The following is a 17388-nucleotide window of genomic DNA, read 5'->3' as shown; positions in this document are numbered from 1 at the left end:
AGAGTAAGTGAATGGAAGCGTCTTGGTTTATAAATATGTCTCATGTTTGCATCAGTAGGTATATATCTGTAATATTTGCTTCTGGAGGAAATTTTACATAAAATTGTCTTGGTTTTATTTCATTTGATGGACATTTTTGCTTTTTACTTACATTTGAGTGATGGTTTTATATAATAATTTCTGTTTAATCTGGTTCATTTTCTGTGACCCAGTCTCAAGATTTGGTGAAGAATTAGCCCAAGTTAGTGTTGTAGTTTCTGGCTGGTGACTGCTTTCTTATGCAGTGACTGCATCTGTTTCTGACTTGAGTTAGGTCTTTTCCTGTGACTTGAGCACAATTGGAATAAGACTGAGACAGAGTTTTATTTCCTAGAATGGAAAGAGAAAGAAGCAGTGAGGTTGACAAGCTTTTGATCCATGTATGTGGGAGAAATTGCATTCTTTTCCTATTGTAGCTCTCCAAACAGTGGAGTAGCTCTAGTCACACGCTTCGTAATTGATTTATGTATGTCTTACCAAATTAACTCCTTGGTTAGAACGTAATCTACAAAACAAGGTTTGTTAATTTTTTAGGAAAACTTTAAATATGATGGTATCTATTCTGCTTTGTATTTTATAAGAGAGAGTGTGTATTTTAGAGAGAATTTCTGTTAAAACCCACGTTGAAAATCATTGACTATGTTGTAATCTTTTCATTCTTTATCTGTGAGCTTTGAATTATTCACTGGCCCCTTTTTCCTTTCTTAAATTAAACATTACTTTCTTGGCTTCAGTAATATATTCTGATTTTCTCCTGTATCTCCTATGTAGTCACATGCTTCCCAACTCACTGTTATGTAAGGTCCTCCTCCACTGTTTTCCTCTAGGAGTCCAGTGTATACATTCACTTCATTATCACACTGCAGATCTTACCTCCTGTGAGCTTTCCATCTGGACCTTCGCTTGCTTGTCTCAGAACTAGAATCATAGTATAGTCTCTGTGTGTTTTTCACTTAACCCATTTACTAACTCATTTGCTTGTTCAGCCCCAAACTGAGATGCTCTCGTTGACACTTTTTAGCTCCTGGATACCTGCATGGTTAAAACAATGTGGTTTTTGTTTTGTTTTGTTTTTAAATCTGTTCAGTATCTTGAATTATTTAACCCCAGATTTAAATGCTAGCTATTCCTTATTTGTTATTTAGACATTTTTCTCTTTTTAGGTCAAATAGCCTCCAGCTTCAATAATTCATTAATGTAGTTTTTTTTTAGGTAATAGCTTCCTTGTCAGTATTATAACCCTCACTGTGTATGACAATATACAATTCATAGTTGAAGTCTTAAATTTACAACTGGTCAGGTGATGTTTTTCTATGGGTGTGTAATGCAACTTATGTCATTTAAATACAGTTGCAATTATGGTTGGACAACCCAAAGATTCAGCTGACATTTGAAGCTACTCTCCAACAGTTAGAAGCGCCTTACAACAGTAAGTACTGTGTTTGTGGGGAGAAGTTCCCTTGGGAGCCTGTGGCTTCTGTTGGCATTTTATTTCATCTTGTGCTATGCAGAAATGACCTTTATAAAGCTTGGTTTTTGTTTGTTTTCTTGAACTGTAAATTGTATTGATGTATGCATTTAAGAGATTTCTACATGTTTTCCCAGTTAAAGTATTCTCAGTTGGAATACTTTAGTATTAGATTATCTAATTATCTGGTTTTGTTTCTGTTTACCAACAAAATGTTAGAAAGTTTTTGCTAAAATATATGAACATTGTTCTTAACTTGCAAAGGGTTGCTCTCTATCTGTAATGTAATATCTTTTTAAAGGATTTGTTTGTGTATTTGAGTATTTTGTCTACATATATGTCTGCACACCAGAAGATGGCATCAGATTTTAATATAGGTACTTGTAAGCCACCATGTAAATGCTAGGTATTGAGCCTGGGAATCCTTGCAAGAATCTTAGCCAGTGCTCTTAATTGCTGAGCCATCTCTCCAGCTTATAATATCTTTAAAATGCCAGTTTAGCCAGGTATGTGGGCACATACCCATGACCTCAGCATTCTGGGGTAGAAGCAGGAGGATTATTAGTTCAAAGTCAGTCTTGGCTATGTAGCAAGTTTGAAGCCAGCCTCAACTTCATGAAACTGTCACCAAATAGCCATCTCTCCCAACCCCCATTTGTTGAACATTTTGTACTATGTTACAACCTGATAGTTCTGTGACTTTGTTTGCTAAAGACATCACACACCCAATGGTCACCTGAGTTGTGTGCTGGATGACTTCACATTAGAGAGAGGAGAATTAAACTAGCTTTTTGTTTAAACTGCTGAAAATATGAAGATGTTTTTAATGTACTCTACAGGTGATACTGTACTTGTCCACCGAGTTCACAGTTACTTAGAGCGCCATGGTCTTATCAACTTTGGCATCTACAAGAGGATAAAACCCTTACCAAGTAAGGACTTACCTACCAAATGAATTAAGCAGTTTTTAGTAATACTGTTAGGCCTGTGTTTAATATTTGTGGTGCTAGTGACATTTTACTTTTATTAATGTTTCCATTAGTGAAAATATTCTCAAGATTATGAGTCAAATGTTAAATGAATGAACATTTCTTTGAATTTTTTGTTTGAGAAGGTTTTAGGGAAAGAATAATTTCCAGTTTTAAAAAAGCAGGTTTTGAGGCTTTCCTCTATGGCGCCTTTGCTTTCTAAGAGTTTGCCCTGTTCGTGCTATGTGAACAATGTCTGCCAGGAATCTAAGAGACAAAGATATTCTAGAAAGAATGTAATATTTTCAGAAAGGAATATTAACTTAAACAGAAATAAAACTCTGGAAAAGAATGGCTCACATTGGTATAGTTATGAAGGCCTTCCTGAGAGTTTAGGCCGAAGAACTTCAAAATACTAATATGACTCAAACTTGTATATTCAGTTACAAGCTTACAGCATTGAATTAATTTCTACAAGTTTCTAACGTTTGTAATCTCCACATTCTCTACAGTTTGAAAGTAACTGAATTGTTTGAGACATTACATTAAAAGGCAAAAGTTTTGTGAGAGGAAAAAAAAATACAAACCCAGAATTTAAAAAATGCTATAATTTTTGTTCTCTTTTCTCCCTTTCAGTTAAAAAGACAGGAAAGGTGATTATTATAGGTTCAGGTGTTTCTGGCTTGGCAGCAGCTCGACAACTACAAAGTTTTGGGATGGATGTCACACTTCTGGAAGCCAGGGTAAGAGTTTTACTTTGGGATTAGAAGCCTGACCTAAAAAGAACATGATAAGGAATTTCCTGCTACAGATTAAAGAATTGGAGAATTTGTGATTACCCAGGCTGGTATCTGTAGTGTAATTGAATATTTTTGGATAAGGTTGTGTAAGGTTTGGGTAAGATTGGTGTTGTAGCTTTTATTTATATTATGATTATTTGGTGCTAGGAATCAAACTCAAGAACCTTGCACATAGTAGTTAAATGCTCTATCATTGATCTATATTTTTGCTAATTTTTTTTGCTAATAGATCTTCAGAAGGTGATCAATGAATATGGAGTTCATAAAGGATCCATCAGTCCTTTGGGTGGATAATTTCAGATAATTTTTTTACCATTAGCACTCTTTGTCTTTGTCTTTTTCTCTGCCTTAAGGTTTATAATTGTGTTTTATGCATGTATCTGGGTGTGAATATATGCACATGTGAGTGCAGGTTCCCAGAAGAGGGCATCAAATCTCTTGAGCTGTATTACAGTTGGTTGTGAGTCACCCAGTGCGGGTGCTAGGAATTGAACTCAGATCCTCTACAAGAGCATCCAGTGTTCTTAACCAGTGAATTGTCTCACATCACGGAGGTAAAAAGTGGTATTTAGTGTTAGAGTTTATAAGCATATATCTTCTGAGTGGGCATGTGCATCCTGTGCACTTAGAATAGCTGAGTATCAGGGTTAGCCTTCTGCCCATCATCCGGTTTTCTATCACATCACTTCCACTCATCCTTATTGCAGTCTTACCTTCAACTTCAGGTTACCATTGGCCTGTGCTTTGTGTACATAGTACTAACTTGAGATAATACTTTCTTTTTATATTATGAGAGATTGGATCCTGGTGTGCTTAGTTTGCTTAAAACAGACTAAATGACTTTGGCTATTTGTTTCTAACAAACAGGATCGGGTAGGTGGACGAGTTGCTACATTTCGAAAAGGAAACTATGTAGCAGATCTTGGAGCCATGGTAGTAACAGGTCTTGGTAAGTAGTTTAATTTGATACTGTAATACACAATCTTAAATGAGAAAGATAGAGCTTACATTTAAACAAGTAGTTAATTTCATAATATACTAGTTAGGGACTCACAATAAACAGTTATAGGGACACACCACAGACAGAGTCATAGGGACACAGCACAGACAGTGAGTGAGTCATAGGGACACACACAGACAGTGAGTCATAGGGACACACACAGACAGTGAGTCATAGGGACACACACAGACAGTGAGTGAGTCATAGGGACACACACAGACAGTGAGTGAGTCATAGGGACACACACAGACAGTGAGTGAGTCATAGGGACACACACAGACAGTGAGTCATAGGGACACACACAGACAGTGAGTCATAGGGACACACACAGACAGTGAGTCATAGGGACACACACAGACAGTGAGTGAGTCATAGGGACACACACAGACAGTGAGTGAGTCATAGGGACACACACAGACAGTGAGTCATAGGGACACACACAGACAGTGAGTGAGTCATAGGGACACACACAGACAGTGAGTGAGTCATAGGGACACACACAGACAGTGAGTGAGTCATAGGGACACACACAGACAGTGAGTCATAGGGACACACACAGACAGTGAGTGAGTCATAGGGACACACACAGACAGTGAGTGAGTCATAGGGACATACCACAGACAGAAAGAGTCATAATGAGAGAACTTTACTTTCCTTATAATTGTGGTACTAGGCCAAAGGGGCAACAGTCTAATAGTCTTCTTGCTAATAGTCTTGGGGTTCTGATCACATGTCAAGAAACAATATGTGAGTGTCTTTACCTTTCACCCTTCTAAGGCTAATAAGAGTCAGTCAATTTTATCTATCATATCTCCAAACCTTTGAATACCAGAATAGGAGTATTAAGTGGGAATTCTCATAGTGGGAATTAAACTCCAGCCTGGGTTTATTGTAGTTGTTTTGGTTGTGAGTTTGTTTTGTTTTTGTTTAATTTTAACAAGACAGGGTTTCACTCTGTAGCTCTGGAAGTCCTAGAACTCAATCTGTAGATCAGGCTGGCCTGGAACTCACAGAGATCCAATTGCTTCTGCATCCCCCTCCCCTCCAAGTGCTAGGATTAAAAGTGTGTGCCACCACGACCTGGCCCAGTCTGAGTTTTGAGGGGGCAAAGTATATTCAACTCATAGCAGGTCCTTATCTCCTATTAGTGGGAGGTACATTGCCAGGCAGGTATCCTTTCTGAAGGTGGATATACAAGTCTTTTGACACTGGGTATCTTATTCTAGTTCAAAGAAATTATCCTAAGGAAACAGACCAGTGAATGATGCTGTGTTTGGATCATTTCCAACACAACATTTTTTCTCATGGCACAGCCTTAGAAACCACATTAGAAAACTAAATTGCCATATGGTAAGACATGTATATCCACTAAGAATTAGCATCATAACATAACATGTTTGCAATGTATTGTTAATTAATGTAACTTAAAACTTTCACAAAATGGGTTATAATCCTTCTATGTGAAGCCTGTAACTCTGTACACCCAAATCATAGAAAGCTCTGTATTAAAACATTAACTTAAAGGATCATGAGTAATATAACCCCACCCCCACCCCCACCAGTTTTTCCAGACAGGGTTTCTCTGTGTAACCCTGACTGTCCTAGAACTTACTCTGTCGACTAGGTTGGCCTCAAACCCAGTGAACTACCTGCCTCTGCTCCCCAAGTGCTGAGATTAAAGGTGCCTGGCTTATTTATTATTTTTAATGTTGGTCTTAAATGTTTATTTTTTTTCCTGTGAGCTTTTGAAGTAGAAGATATAATTGACACACTCCATTTTCAACTATTTTATTCATTCTTTTTGCAATGCTGCTGGAGATCAAACTCACTGCCTTGAAATTGGGAGACAAGCTCTAGTACTGGGTTCTGTCCCCAGCCCTTGCTTATTTTACAGGTGTCTCATTACATAGCCTGGCTGCCCTTGAGCACTCCAGCTTCCTGTCTCTTGTGTTGAAAGTCTGCAGTGCTGGTACAGGCCACCACGGCTCAATTTAGCATGTTTTTATTTTGAGTAAAGAAAATTTGACTTTGAGGTTTTCCTTTCCAAGGGTAGGCTGAATTTGTTTGAGTTTTTTCCTAGGAGGGAATCCCATGGCTGTCGTCAGCAAACAAGTAAATATGGAACTGGCCAAGATCAAGCAAAAATGCCCACTTTATGAAGCCAATGGACAAGCTGTAAGTTGATGACAAACAGAGCTTTTCAAAATGTCTTTGCTTCAGTTGGAAATTGTAGGGCAGTGTGTTACTAAGCATATGAATATGCAGACCAAGAGGAGAGGTGAGCATAGCATGGGTATGCAGACTTAGAAACAACCCACAGTTTTCTTAACTCCGAGTTATATAGGAAGGGATGATGGCATATGTGCAGATTTACATGTCTGCTTGGACATTTTGTCTCTAGGTATTGACTGAAGCCTGGCCACACAATGAATTAGCCTGAGCCACGTTTTTCAATAGGCCAATGCCATTGAACCCGAGTCTTCATATTTCTGTGCTGTCCCTCCATCATGTGCTTTAGTTGTGTGCTCTGTCACTTCGCTTGTGTGTGTATAGATTTAGGCTTCTAACGGGCTCGTTAACAGCCAAACGCTGATACTTATCCAGAGGTAAAGTAAGTTAGTGTTGATGGTCAGAGGCCTAAGAGCTTCTTGTCCTTGGTGTGAGAGCAGCACGAACATGGTGATTGGTCTGAGATGTGAGTGGGCGAGCCTTGCTCAGACAGACTTAGGATACCCGTGGCAGACCTGATTTGCAGGTGTGAGTAAAGTGTGTGTTTGACAGAAATGAGAATGTAAACATGGTTGACTTTGTATTTTGAGAAAGAAAGTTTGCTATGTATTGTATATGTCATAGCTTAGCTGTTGCGAGTGGTAAGATTCCCCACTCTTGAGTTTTGCACCGTGATGATCTCAGGTGATGCCTGTGTTTACTCCTGAATGACTGGGTTTTATGGGCTTCAGATCAGAAAGAGGCTGATGTTCAGAAAATGCCTTGGGTTATGTCTACCAGAATGTGCAGATTTCTTTCCAAGGCTTGTTCATGAAAGGCATCTAACAAGATTAATTGTGGAATGAGAGAGGAGGGATATATAATAGGTGTTAACTTACTAATAACGTATTTGACAAAAGTCAATAAAAAATACAAAGTTGAAGATAGTTCTTTGCTGAACTCTAGTACTTATATGGGAATAACCCCCTCCAATTTTTATTTTGTAAATTAAAAAAAAAAAGTAGAAAAGCAAGAAGAGTACTATAATGTACCCCCATTTTCCCAGTGTGTTTAATCTGTCCTGTTTCTTCTTGGAGGTAGGTGAAGAGCATCTAAAAAAATCTGTCACCCAGAAGTGTTGTAGTTGCTAATTAATGTCTAATCTAACCAACCGGCAGTGGCTACAACTCAGGTTCCTAGCTACCCACCCCAATGTTCTAGGTTCCCAAATGAAAGAACACACATGACATCTGTTAACAGGGTCAAGTTGAGGCAGATTTGCCAAGGGTTAGAGCCAATTGCTACAGAAGAGTCAGGGGCATGAGGGTGTGTGGAGTGACTGGTGGGACAGGGGGAAGGGGGAAGGGAACACACTTGTGGGGTGCGGTTAAGGACTTCAGCCTGTGGTTGCACACCGGACCAGAGGAAGGTGAATAATAGGTGGAGAGGGCTTAGAGGGAAAGGATGAGCTTGTCCTGGTGAGGCAAGAAGAAAGCTACAGTGTAGGGCAAAGCCATGCTGTGGGGGGGCCGGGAGCAGTTTGGAACAGGGGAAGTGAGAGGATGAGGAGAGATGTTTGAGGTCAGCAATGGGAGAGAGCCTGGCTGGGTGAGGGCACTAGTGAGGCAGCAAGTAAAGAGGCAGCAGAGAAGTGTGGTCAGAGTTAGACTCTCGTCCTCTGTCACTAGCTCCTGAGCCTCCTACCTGAGCCCTCTAAGGGCTGAGACAGCAGGCCCGCGTAACCAAGCACAGCGTGCCCAAGTTAATAAAGTGCACTTGTACTTTTGTGTTTGCTGTGTCAGGGTTGGCATCTAGGCCCTCGTGCTTCTAGGCGATCTATATTTGCTAGGCGATCCTCCTTAGTGCTGTTTTTTGTTGTTGTTGTTGTTTGTTATGTTTGTTGGTGTGTGTGTGTGTGTGTGTGTGTGTGTGTGGCGTTTTGTTATTGGTGATTTTATTTCTGTGTAGCATAGTTTTTAAAAACACATGCTTTAAAATAATATATCCACTAGCAAATTCTCTTGAAGCATGGTCACCAATCTCTCCTGTCACCGTATAGGATATGATAAACAGCTGCATAAGAACATCTGCATTTTCTGGCAGCCGTACTATATATAACATGTATGTTATGTTCTGGCTTAAGCTTCCTATCTGAGGACTAGCCCTTTGGGGAAGCATTCAGTAGTTTGAACAAAGGATATGTCGTCTAAAAGGGGTTGCCCTTTTAGATTTAATTATTTTATGTATTTGGGTATTTTGCCTACATGTATAACATGTTCCTACTGCCCATGGAGGACAGAAAAGGGTTTTGGATCCCCTGGTACTGAAATTATAGATGGTTGTGAAATACCATGTGGGTGTTGGGTATTGAACCTGGGTCTTCTGCAAAAGCAACAAGTGCTCTTTACTGCTGAACCATCTCTCCAGCCTACAGTGTGTTTTTCCCCTAAGTCCACTTATTTAAACTTGGTGCTATAGCCAAGTGATGGTGCTTCAGGCATTTTAGTTTCGGAAAGAATTCTGTATAGCTTTGAGTTCCTCTTGCCTTTTATATAACTATGTCAAAAGCCATATTATGTTTTCCTGTCTCCGATGGTATGGCTTAGTGAGAATGCAGAACTGTTGACCTGTATGTAGACTAGTTTTTCACTTAGAGGACAGGTACAGAGAACCTTGTTTACATATGTTTATAATTACAAACAATGCAGAAATATGAGAAGCTGCGTAGGCCCTATAGTTTCATTTTGTAGAATGGAAAACTTTATCTCCCATATATTTCCCTAAAGTCACTGTGGTCAGCACTTAAGAATCAGTCTGTTTCCTGGTGTTCTAGCTCAGATTCTCATTTTGTTCTGTTACACCTGCCTGATATTTCGGGAAGATGAGGGGCAGGGTGAGGATTACCTGTGTGATTGTGTCTGCTAAGTCTCCTCTTCAAAGAGCTTCAAAATAGTTCCCCTGAGGCTTTGACTCCATGGAGTGTGCCTTTAATTCCAGCACTTGGGAGACTGAAGCAGGTGGATTTCTGTGAGTTTGAAGGCAGCTTGGTCTACATAGCAAGTTCCAGGACAAACAAGGCTACATAATGGAGAGACTGTTTAAAACAAAACTAAAATAGTTTCTCTTGGAGCCAGCAGGGCCCACCTAGAGTAGAAATTACTCAGCCACTAAAGATTTTTTTAATGTTTAAAAAATGTGATTCTATGTTCTTTATGTATAACCTTAGTCAAAATTTACCCAGCACAATGTCACAGTCCTGTAATTCCAGCTACTTAGGAGGCTGAAGCAAGAAGATCATAATAACCTTGTTTCAAAAGAAATAAATAGTAACAACAGACACCACCTATCACATTTTCTCCCTATAGCAAGAATGGCCAGGTATAGAACTGTGCATATCCGTAAGCAAGCACCACCCATGACATCTATAGCCTTCTCTCCTTTTTTGGTTTTCTTGAGACGGGGTTTCTCTGTAGCTCTGTCCATTCTGGCACTCACAAAGACTGAGTGAACCCCAATAGTCTGGGGTTCAGTCCTTAGTACCGCAAAGGAGGGAAGCAATTTGATGGTTGTGTTATGAGTACATAAAAAATAACTTTCTGTGTTTAATAAGGTCAGCAGTTACTGGAAGTTACAGATGTCACTCAATATGGATGTGAGAATTTCAATCACAGCACTTAGGGCAAGTGCAGGTGGATCTTTGTGAGTCCCAGGATAGCCAGGGTTACACAGAGAAACTCTGTCTTGAAAAAACAAAAAATAGAGGTTATAGAGATCACAGGTGGTGCTTGCTTAAGGAAACAGCGCTATACTAGCCATTTTTGGTAGGAAAAAGTGTAAACAGGCGATGTTTGTTGTTACTATTTATTTTTTGTGTATGTGTACTTGTGTATACTCGTGTGTGCAGGTATGTATTGTGTTTGAGGGTGTGAATGTACGTAAGAGCTTGGTGTCTCCGTCCTTCACCCTTTGTCTTATTTTTGAGAGAGGGTCTCACAGAACCTGGAGCTCACTGATTGAGCTATTTTGGCTGGCCAGCAAGCCCTAGGGATTCTTCTGTCCCTGCTTCTCCTGCACTGGAATATGTTTTTATGTGACTGCTGGGGACTGAACTCAAGTCTTCAGTTGTGTGGCGGGTACTTTACTGATTTAATTAATCATCTTATTTTTCCAGTGCCTATTGTTAAATTACTAAAAGCATCATGACAATGATCCCTAAGGCAATGTGTCACCATTCTCTGTGGTCCTATATGGGCAGCTTGAGTGTTGAGCTTCAGTGTTCATTGGGGTCGGAGATGCACGTTGATCCATCCTGCATGTCTGGAGTTTTCTAGAGTCCAGATTTTAACCAAAGGGAATGAAGTATTCAGAACCCTGATCATTTAGAGGTCCATAGGGTAGTCATTTACTAGTTCTTTAAATTGTTGGATATGTAAAACAGAGTGTATGTAACTGGCCTTTTGACAGTGGATTCAGTATTTAAATGCATTCAAAACGCATTTTGGGTTTCTCCTGATTGGTATTAGTTTGCCAATGGACACCTATGCTATTTACCATTTCCAAATACTCCTTTCGTTTGCAATTGAAATGTTAAAGTCAATGTAGAACAGCCCTGCCTCTCTGGTTACACTGGCAACATCAGCATCGCTGTAATTGCTCACCTGGCTGCTGGCTGCCTCACACATCCTCATGAAGCTGAGCCATGGGTCTCAGTGGTCCTGGACATGCAGTCTTTCATCTGGTATCAAACGTGGCAGCACTCCTTTGGTTTGAGTCTTACTTGTTTGGTTTTGTTGTTACTGTTCTGTGTTTTCTGTTTTTTAATTGAGTTTTGCTTTTGTTTCTCAGTGATTTCTCACGCCCACCCCCACCTGCCTTTGTTAAATTGCCCCCGACCCTGGCCATTTCTCTGCCTTGACTCCCATTTTGGTCTCTGTATAGTCTGTCCCTTATTTCTCCAGCGGTTGCAGCTTCTAAGCTAACAGAATGCTTCTGTCATGCTATGTGTTTAAAGCCTTATTTTACTGCTGTCATACAAAACTAAACTTGACGTGGCTGTTGGGCTGTTATTTACAGTTTATTTCTCCCTCTGCTGCACTGATTAAAAGGACACTGTCAAGGTATTTTTTCATAATTTTTCAAATCATTTTCTTCACTGTTACAGTAACCCATTAAAAGCTTAACACATAAATCTTTTCCTTTCAATGATCCTCTCCATCACACGTTCACACTGGTTTGTTGTTGTAGAGTTGCGCCTATATGTTGAGCTGGTGCTGTTTGAGTTTTTGTCGTTGAAAGCGCATGTAAAACATCAGTTTTGGTTTTTGGGTTTTTTGGGTTTTTTTGTTTTGTTTTGTTTTGTTTTGGTTTGGTTTTTTGTTTTGTTTTGTTTTTTTGTGGGGGAGTGTGGATGGGAAAGGGGGAAGTGTAATAAACCAAGCAGGCTGCTCAGAAAATAGAGGGAAGAAACAAAGGTCACTTTGGTCCCTCTAACCTTGACAGTGTCCCTTTAAATATTTCTCTGCCACACACCCTAGACCCAGTCACCAAACCGGAGTGCTGGGTGGTTCTCAGTATGGACTCTTCTATGTGACTGTCACCCTAACCACAAAGATTAAAGCTTGTCTGAAGCAAGCCATTCAGTTGGCACTGGAAGAGCTTTAATCTACCCCATTTGCGTTGTGTTTGGCACCTTCTGCCCCATGGTAGAGGCGTATGTGGTTTATTCCTCTTGCTAGAGCATCCTTTCTTGTGAGGCATTTTAGAAACCAGCATAGAAACACTCCAAGAAAGCGGTCTTGCTGTTAACATTGGGCAATCATGTAGATTTTTATATTGAAACACAATTGTCTCCCTTTTGAAAGGAGAGCTAAGTGTAGGCTGCTACAACGTCTTTTATAGCACCCTGGAAGGCTTGCACTAGAAATAGCAAGTTCCTGGAAGAACTTCATTTTAAGTTACTGTATATGTGGCCATCACATCTTTGAGAAAAAGTAACTGATGAGAATGGGAATGAGATTCATGACAAGGGTCTCTGAACAACTCTAATAGGTCAGTCAGAGCAAGCAGGACCATCACCAAGAGCTCTTCTTTCACTGTGGAAATGGGTCCCAGATCTTCTGATCCACCAGCTCCTGAGACCATAGTAATGCATGAACCAAGCATCTGAAGCCCGATTCTCTATCTCATTTTTTTTTCTATACAAATGAGATTATTGCAGTTTAGATTTCCTTTAGGCTGGGAGTAGCTAATTCTCTGAGAGCTGCCTCACTCCTTGAGGCGTTAAGCTTGATTGTCAGCTGTATCTGTTGTGTTCACAGATCCAAAGCAGAGATGCGTTGGTGCTCTTCCCCTTGTCTTCTAGAAAAAGTTACCCTTTTTCTGATACGTCATCTGTCTTTGTCATAGGAGTGGCCCATCTCATGGGATGGTATAGTTGAGTGCTTGCAAGTATAAAATTGAAGGGTTTCCATTTTCTTCCTGTGGTGACCTTGTCAGAATTTACATCCTACCAAACACTTCAGGCTTGGCTATCTACTAGAGCCTGTTTTAGTGCTTTGTCTTCTTGTTCCTTATGTTAGGCTTGTTGCAGGTGAAGTCTGTTTTAATCTCATGTCTTACACAGTGCCCAGCCCTGGCAAAAGATGCTTATCTTAGACATGCTCTGTTGTCTCTCACTGCTGCACATCAGTGGGGCTGCACAAAACTAAGGTGTGACTGAGGAATGGTAGTAATGCACTAGTGCTGTCAGTAAACCATGGAGGTCTAGGTCAGCTAGGACTGCTCTGCAGCGTGTTCCCTTCCTCTGCACAAGGCACCAGGCCTCCTGGTAACTGAAATATTCATAGTCTAAGACCTTCGACACTGAACTCTGAAGCTGAGACTGCACTATTGATTACTATGTTAGAGTATGGTTATGATGTGTTATTGTCAGCACCATGAATTTTACTTCTGTATTTTCTACTGTCCTTTGAAATTCTTTCATCCTTGAGCAGTAACTTGAGCTGCTTCTTTTTGTATTTTGCTCTTATTCTTTAAGGCCCTCAGGTGTGTGGACATAGTTTTTGTTCTCTGGGACTTTTCTACTGTGTCCTTTGCATGTCAGCGCAGCTTAGCTCGGTGTACCTTGTGCTTCATGTAACTTCAGCTAATGCCAGTGCAGGTCTTACAGCTCTTACTGTAGTCCCAGAGACCTAGCTCTGAGGGAGCAAGTGGGAGAGGAGGAGATATTTCAGGCCTGAAACATTTCATATCTCATTTAAATGGACTTACCACTTCATAGAAAAAGTCAAATCATTGTCCTCAAAGGTTTTCCTTTGAAATACATACTTTGGCCTCTAAACTGTAGAACATTTTTGTGTGTTCATGGATGGTTGTGCTTATTGTCCTGTGAGGACCAACTCTGCTATACTTCATATTTGCAGGTTCCAAAAGAGAAAGATGAAATGGTAGAACAAGAATTTAACCGGTTGCTAGAAGCCACCTCTTACCTTAGTCATCAGTTAGACTTCAACGTCCTCAATAATAAACCTGTATCCCTTGGCCAGGCATTGGAGGTTGTCATTCAGTAAGTACTTTGAAACTGTGGATTGCGTAGTCTTAGATTTTAAGTTTTTCTTAAGTCTTATTTGAGCTAATTTTTACATATTTTCATGTGAAATTTTAAGTTCTAAAGTCAGAAGAGGTGGCTCAGTGGTTAAAAAAGAACACTGGCTGCTCTTCCGGAGGCCTGGGCTTAGTCCTCTAACCACTCATAGCGTCTGTCAGTCTAGTACCAGAAGATCTGACACTCCCTTGCGCTCCCTCCCCCCAAGAAACTGCATGCATCCAGTGCATAGATAAGAACTCAAAATAAATACATTTTAAAAAATTATAGAATCCCCCTGGCCACTTTGAGTTCTAAAATGTACTGCTTTGATGCATGTTGTTCTATTTATCTCGTAGGCGAGGTAACATACAGCGCACTAACTTCCCTGTCTCAATAGTAGACGTTCAGTGGGCTCTGGCCCTTGGGTTTTTGGCTGGGTCCCACTTTTGTGCTGTGGAGCTGGTTCTGCAGCTGGGCCATATGTATGTGCTGTCTCCTACAGGCTACAAGAAAAGCATGTCAAAGATGAGCAGATTGAACATTGGAAGAAGATTGTGAAAACTCAGGAGGAATTGAAAGAGCTTCTTAATAAGGTAGAGCTCTGCGTTCACTGTTTTCACCCCCCTCCCCCCAAAAAAAAAGAAAAAAAAAGAAAAAAAACTAAACTAAGGGATTCCTTTAACTTAGAAATGTGAACGGTCTTTTTGGAGTTTCACCTCCATGGCCCGAGCGGCCCGGCTGGGTCTCATTAGCCTTATTAACTGCAGTTGGTTGGTACAGCTGCCCTGGTGATAACTGAAAAAGTAACACATAAGGTTCCTTTTGTGGTGATCTGACCTTTTACGTCTTTAATGAAAGGAACAAGGCTGGGCATGATGGTGAACCTGTGAGATTCCAACACCCCGGAGGCTAAAGCAAGAGGGCTTGTGAGGTTAGGATCTGGGCTACATAGTGAGACCTTATCTCAAGCAAAACAGTGACACCTGCTTTCCCAAAATAAATTTAAATTGATGGTAGGTTGTTTCTCATATTTTTTAAATGGAATATTCATTTCCCTCTCTATTGTTTTTGGAAGACAAGAATCCATCTTAATTACCTTAATTAAAGAGGAAACCTCTGTTAAGCTCTGTTTTTTGGCTCCCCCCCCCGCCCCCCCCCCCCCCCCCGTCCCCAAATGGCATGATAGAGGATGGATATTCGCAATTTCCAAGGATCTTTCACAACAGTGTACAGGGAGAGCCACTGTCAAGGGTATGTGTTATTTGGGAATAAATTACATTGGTATCTAGTATGAAAATTTTTTACTTTTCCATCTTAGATGGTAAATTTGAAGGAGAAAATTAAAGAACTTCATCAGCAATACAAAGAAGCCTCGGAAGTGAAGCCGCCCAGAGATATTACAGCTGAGTTCCTAGTAAAAAGCAAACACAGGGACCTGACTGCCCTCTGCAAGGTCAGTGCCATCCTGCCCTGAAAAGTAGTATATAGGTGGGAACCTGAGATGAGCCACAGCCAGTGGCAAGTGTCTGTGCTGTGAGAAAGGGGTTTGGTGGTGTAAGAACCGTGGAGAGTTGAAGATAGTAAGGCATGTGGAGTTTGAAGTCAGACCGTGCTTCTCACTTGGTGTCCCTAATACCTTGGCCTCCTTAGTCACTTTGTCTGCAACATGGTTTTAGTCATACATAGCTTAGAGAGTCCTTGTGAAGCTTAAATGAACTGTTTCCAAGGAGTCCCATCCTAAGGCCATGAGAGGTGCAGAGAGTGCGTGGTAGCTGCGTGCTGTGCATCTTTGCTTGGATTGGAGCACACTGTAGTGCTTTTACCATTTTCACTCCTGCCCATCTTATCCCAGATTCATAGCTTGTTTCCAGGATAAGCGTGATCTGAACAGGAAGTGTGTTACATATAAACTAGGTACATATATTTATTTTTTTAAATATAATTTCTTTCAGGAATATGATGAATTAGCTGAAACACAAGGAAAACTAGAAGAAAAACTTCAAGAATTGGAAGCCAATCCCCCAAGGTAAGGAAAGAAACTCATTAAGAATTTCAGCTTTGTTCTTGAGTTCAGTTGGAAGATAATAAAGCAATGAGCCTTTTCCTCCATGAACTTACTGAATTATATGATGAATGGGAGGTATGTTTGGACATGGGGGTTGCCAGGTTTGTAGTCTCCTAACATGTTAGTGTGAGGACATTCTCAGTGTCTACAGTTAGCCCTTCTCAAGTCCTGGTATTGAGACGAAGTTGTCATAGGTGGAGATTGTCTTTGATTTATAAGTACTGTTGCTTTATACTAGAAAGATGGGGGGTGGGCAGGACTTTTCTTGTTATTTCCACTGGGGTCAGGCAGTGACTGTGCTGATAAAATACTCTATGTGCATCTGTCCCATTTTCTTGTAGACAGAAATGCTATCTGCCTGTGGATCTGAAACAAAGCTTACACTTAGTGATGAATGAAGACTTAGTATGAGGGCTTTTTTTTTTTCCAGACAAAGGTGACCCTACTATAATTTGCTAAGCCAAGCTTGACATTGCTCTCTAGACATCAGGGACAGAGTAGTTTAATAACAGGCGAGAGCCTATTCTGTGGATTAGATACAAGACACAGTCCCCTCCCCAGCTTAAAGTCCAGACTGGCTGAGACTATCCATGGAGCTCATTGAGACTAGCAGTGATGTCTTTTGTGTTTTTGTTAACCCTGTGCTCCCTGTTTTGTTTTTGTTTTTAGTGATGTATATCTCTCATCAAGAGACAGACAAATACTTGACTGGCATTTTGCAAATCTTGAATTTGCCAACGCCACACCTCTCTCTACCCTCTCTCTTAAACATTGGGATCAGGTAGGATTTCTTCATTATTGATTGAACATACTTGAGGACTGTTAAAGTGTGTATGTGTGCACACTGTGCCTGTCTGTCTGTGCTGTGGACTGCTTCAGGAGGAGATGGCATTTGCTTACAGTGAAATCTACGTCTTAAGCAATCTGCTTGATGATTTGCCAGGCTTGCTTCATAATGAGCCATCACCACAGGAAGTGAACTTTTCACCATGGGGTTATGGTGCACTCCTGTCAGCCCAGTGCTTTGGAGGCTAGGTCAGAAAAAACATAAATGAGCTAAAGGTCAGTATGGCCTACATAGTGAGAGCTTTGTCTCTTAAAAAACTAAGAGATATAGAAATTTACGTTATTCTGAGTTTTCTTCTGCCCTTTTGCAATTAATTACTCTGCCCAATCCTGCTTCAGCCTGTTTTGGTTTTGTTTGTTTTTTGTTGTTTTTAATTATGTATATGAGTATACTGCCTCTGGTTGTGAG

The 17388-nt window shown here is 40.5% G+C and overlaps 1 protein-coding gene across 2 annotated transcripts in view; it reads left to right on the top strand.

Annotated features, from left to right (window-relative positions):
- KDM1A (lysine demethylase 1A) overlaps nucleotides 1-17388 on the top strand; it is a 50039-nt gene that overhangs the window by 26828 nt on the left and 5823 nt on the right. For both annotated transcript variants that reach the window (XM_080921934.1, XM_080921933.1), the window contains 10 exons: nucleotides 1390-1468; nucleotides 2347-2439; nucleotides 3112-3218; nucleotides 4143-4224; nucleotides 6356-6450; nucleotides 13905-14047; nucleotides 14571-14661; nucleotides 15387-15521; nucleotides 16021-16094; nucleotides 16803-16914. In XM_080921934.1, coding sequence (XP_080778060.1) covers nucleotides 1390-1468; nucleotides 2347-2439; nucleotides 3112-3218; nucleotides 4143-4224; nucleotides 6356-6450; nucleotides 13905-14047; nucleotides 14571-14661; nucleotides 15387-15521; nucleotides 16021-16094; nucleotides 16803-16914 — 1011 coding nt within the window. The remainder of the gene's footprint in view (nucleotides 1-1389; nucleotides 1469-2346; nucleotides 2440-3111; nucleotides 3219-4142; nucleotides 4225-6355; nucleotides 6451-13904; nucleotides 14048-14570; nucleotides 14662-15386; nucleotides 15522-16020; nucleotides 16095-16802; nucleotides 16915-17388) is intronic.

This window comes from Micromys minutus, assembly GCF_963924665.1.
Source record: "Micromys minutus genome assembly, chromosome: 9".
NCBI classification, from domain to species: Eukaryota; Metazoa; Chordata; class Mammalia; order Rodentia; family Muridae; genus Micromys; species Micromys minutus.
This window is presented reverse-complemented; position numbering and strand designations above follow the sequence as displayed.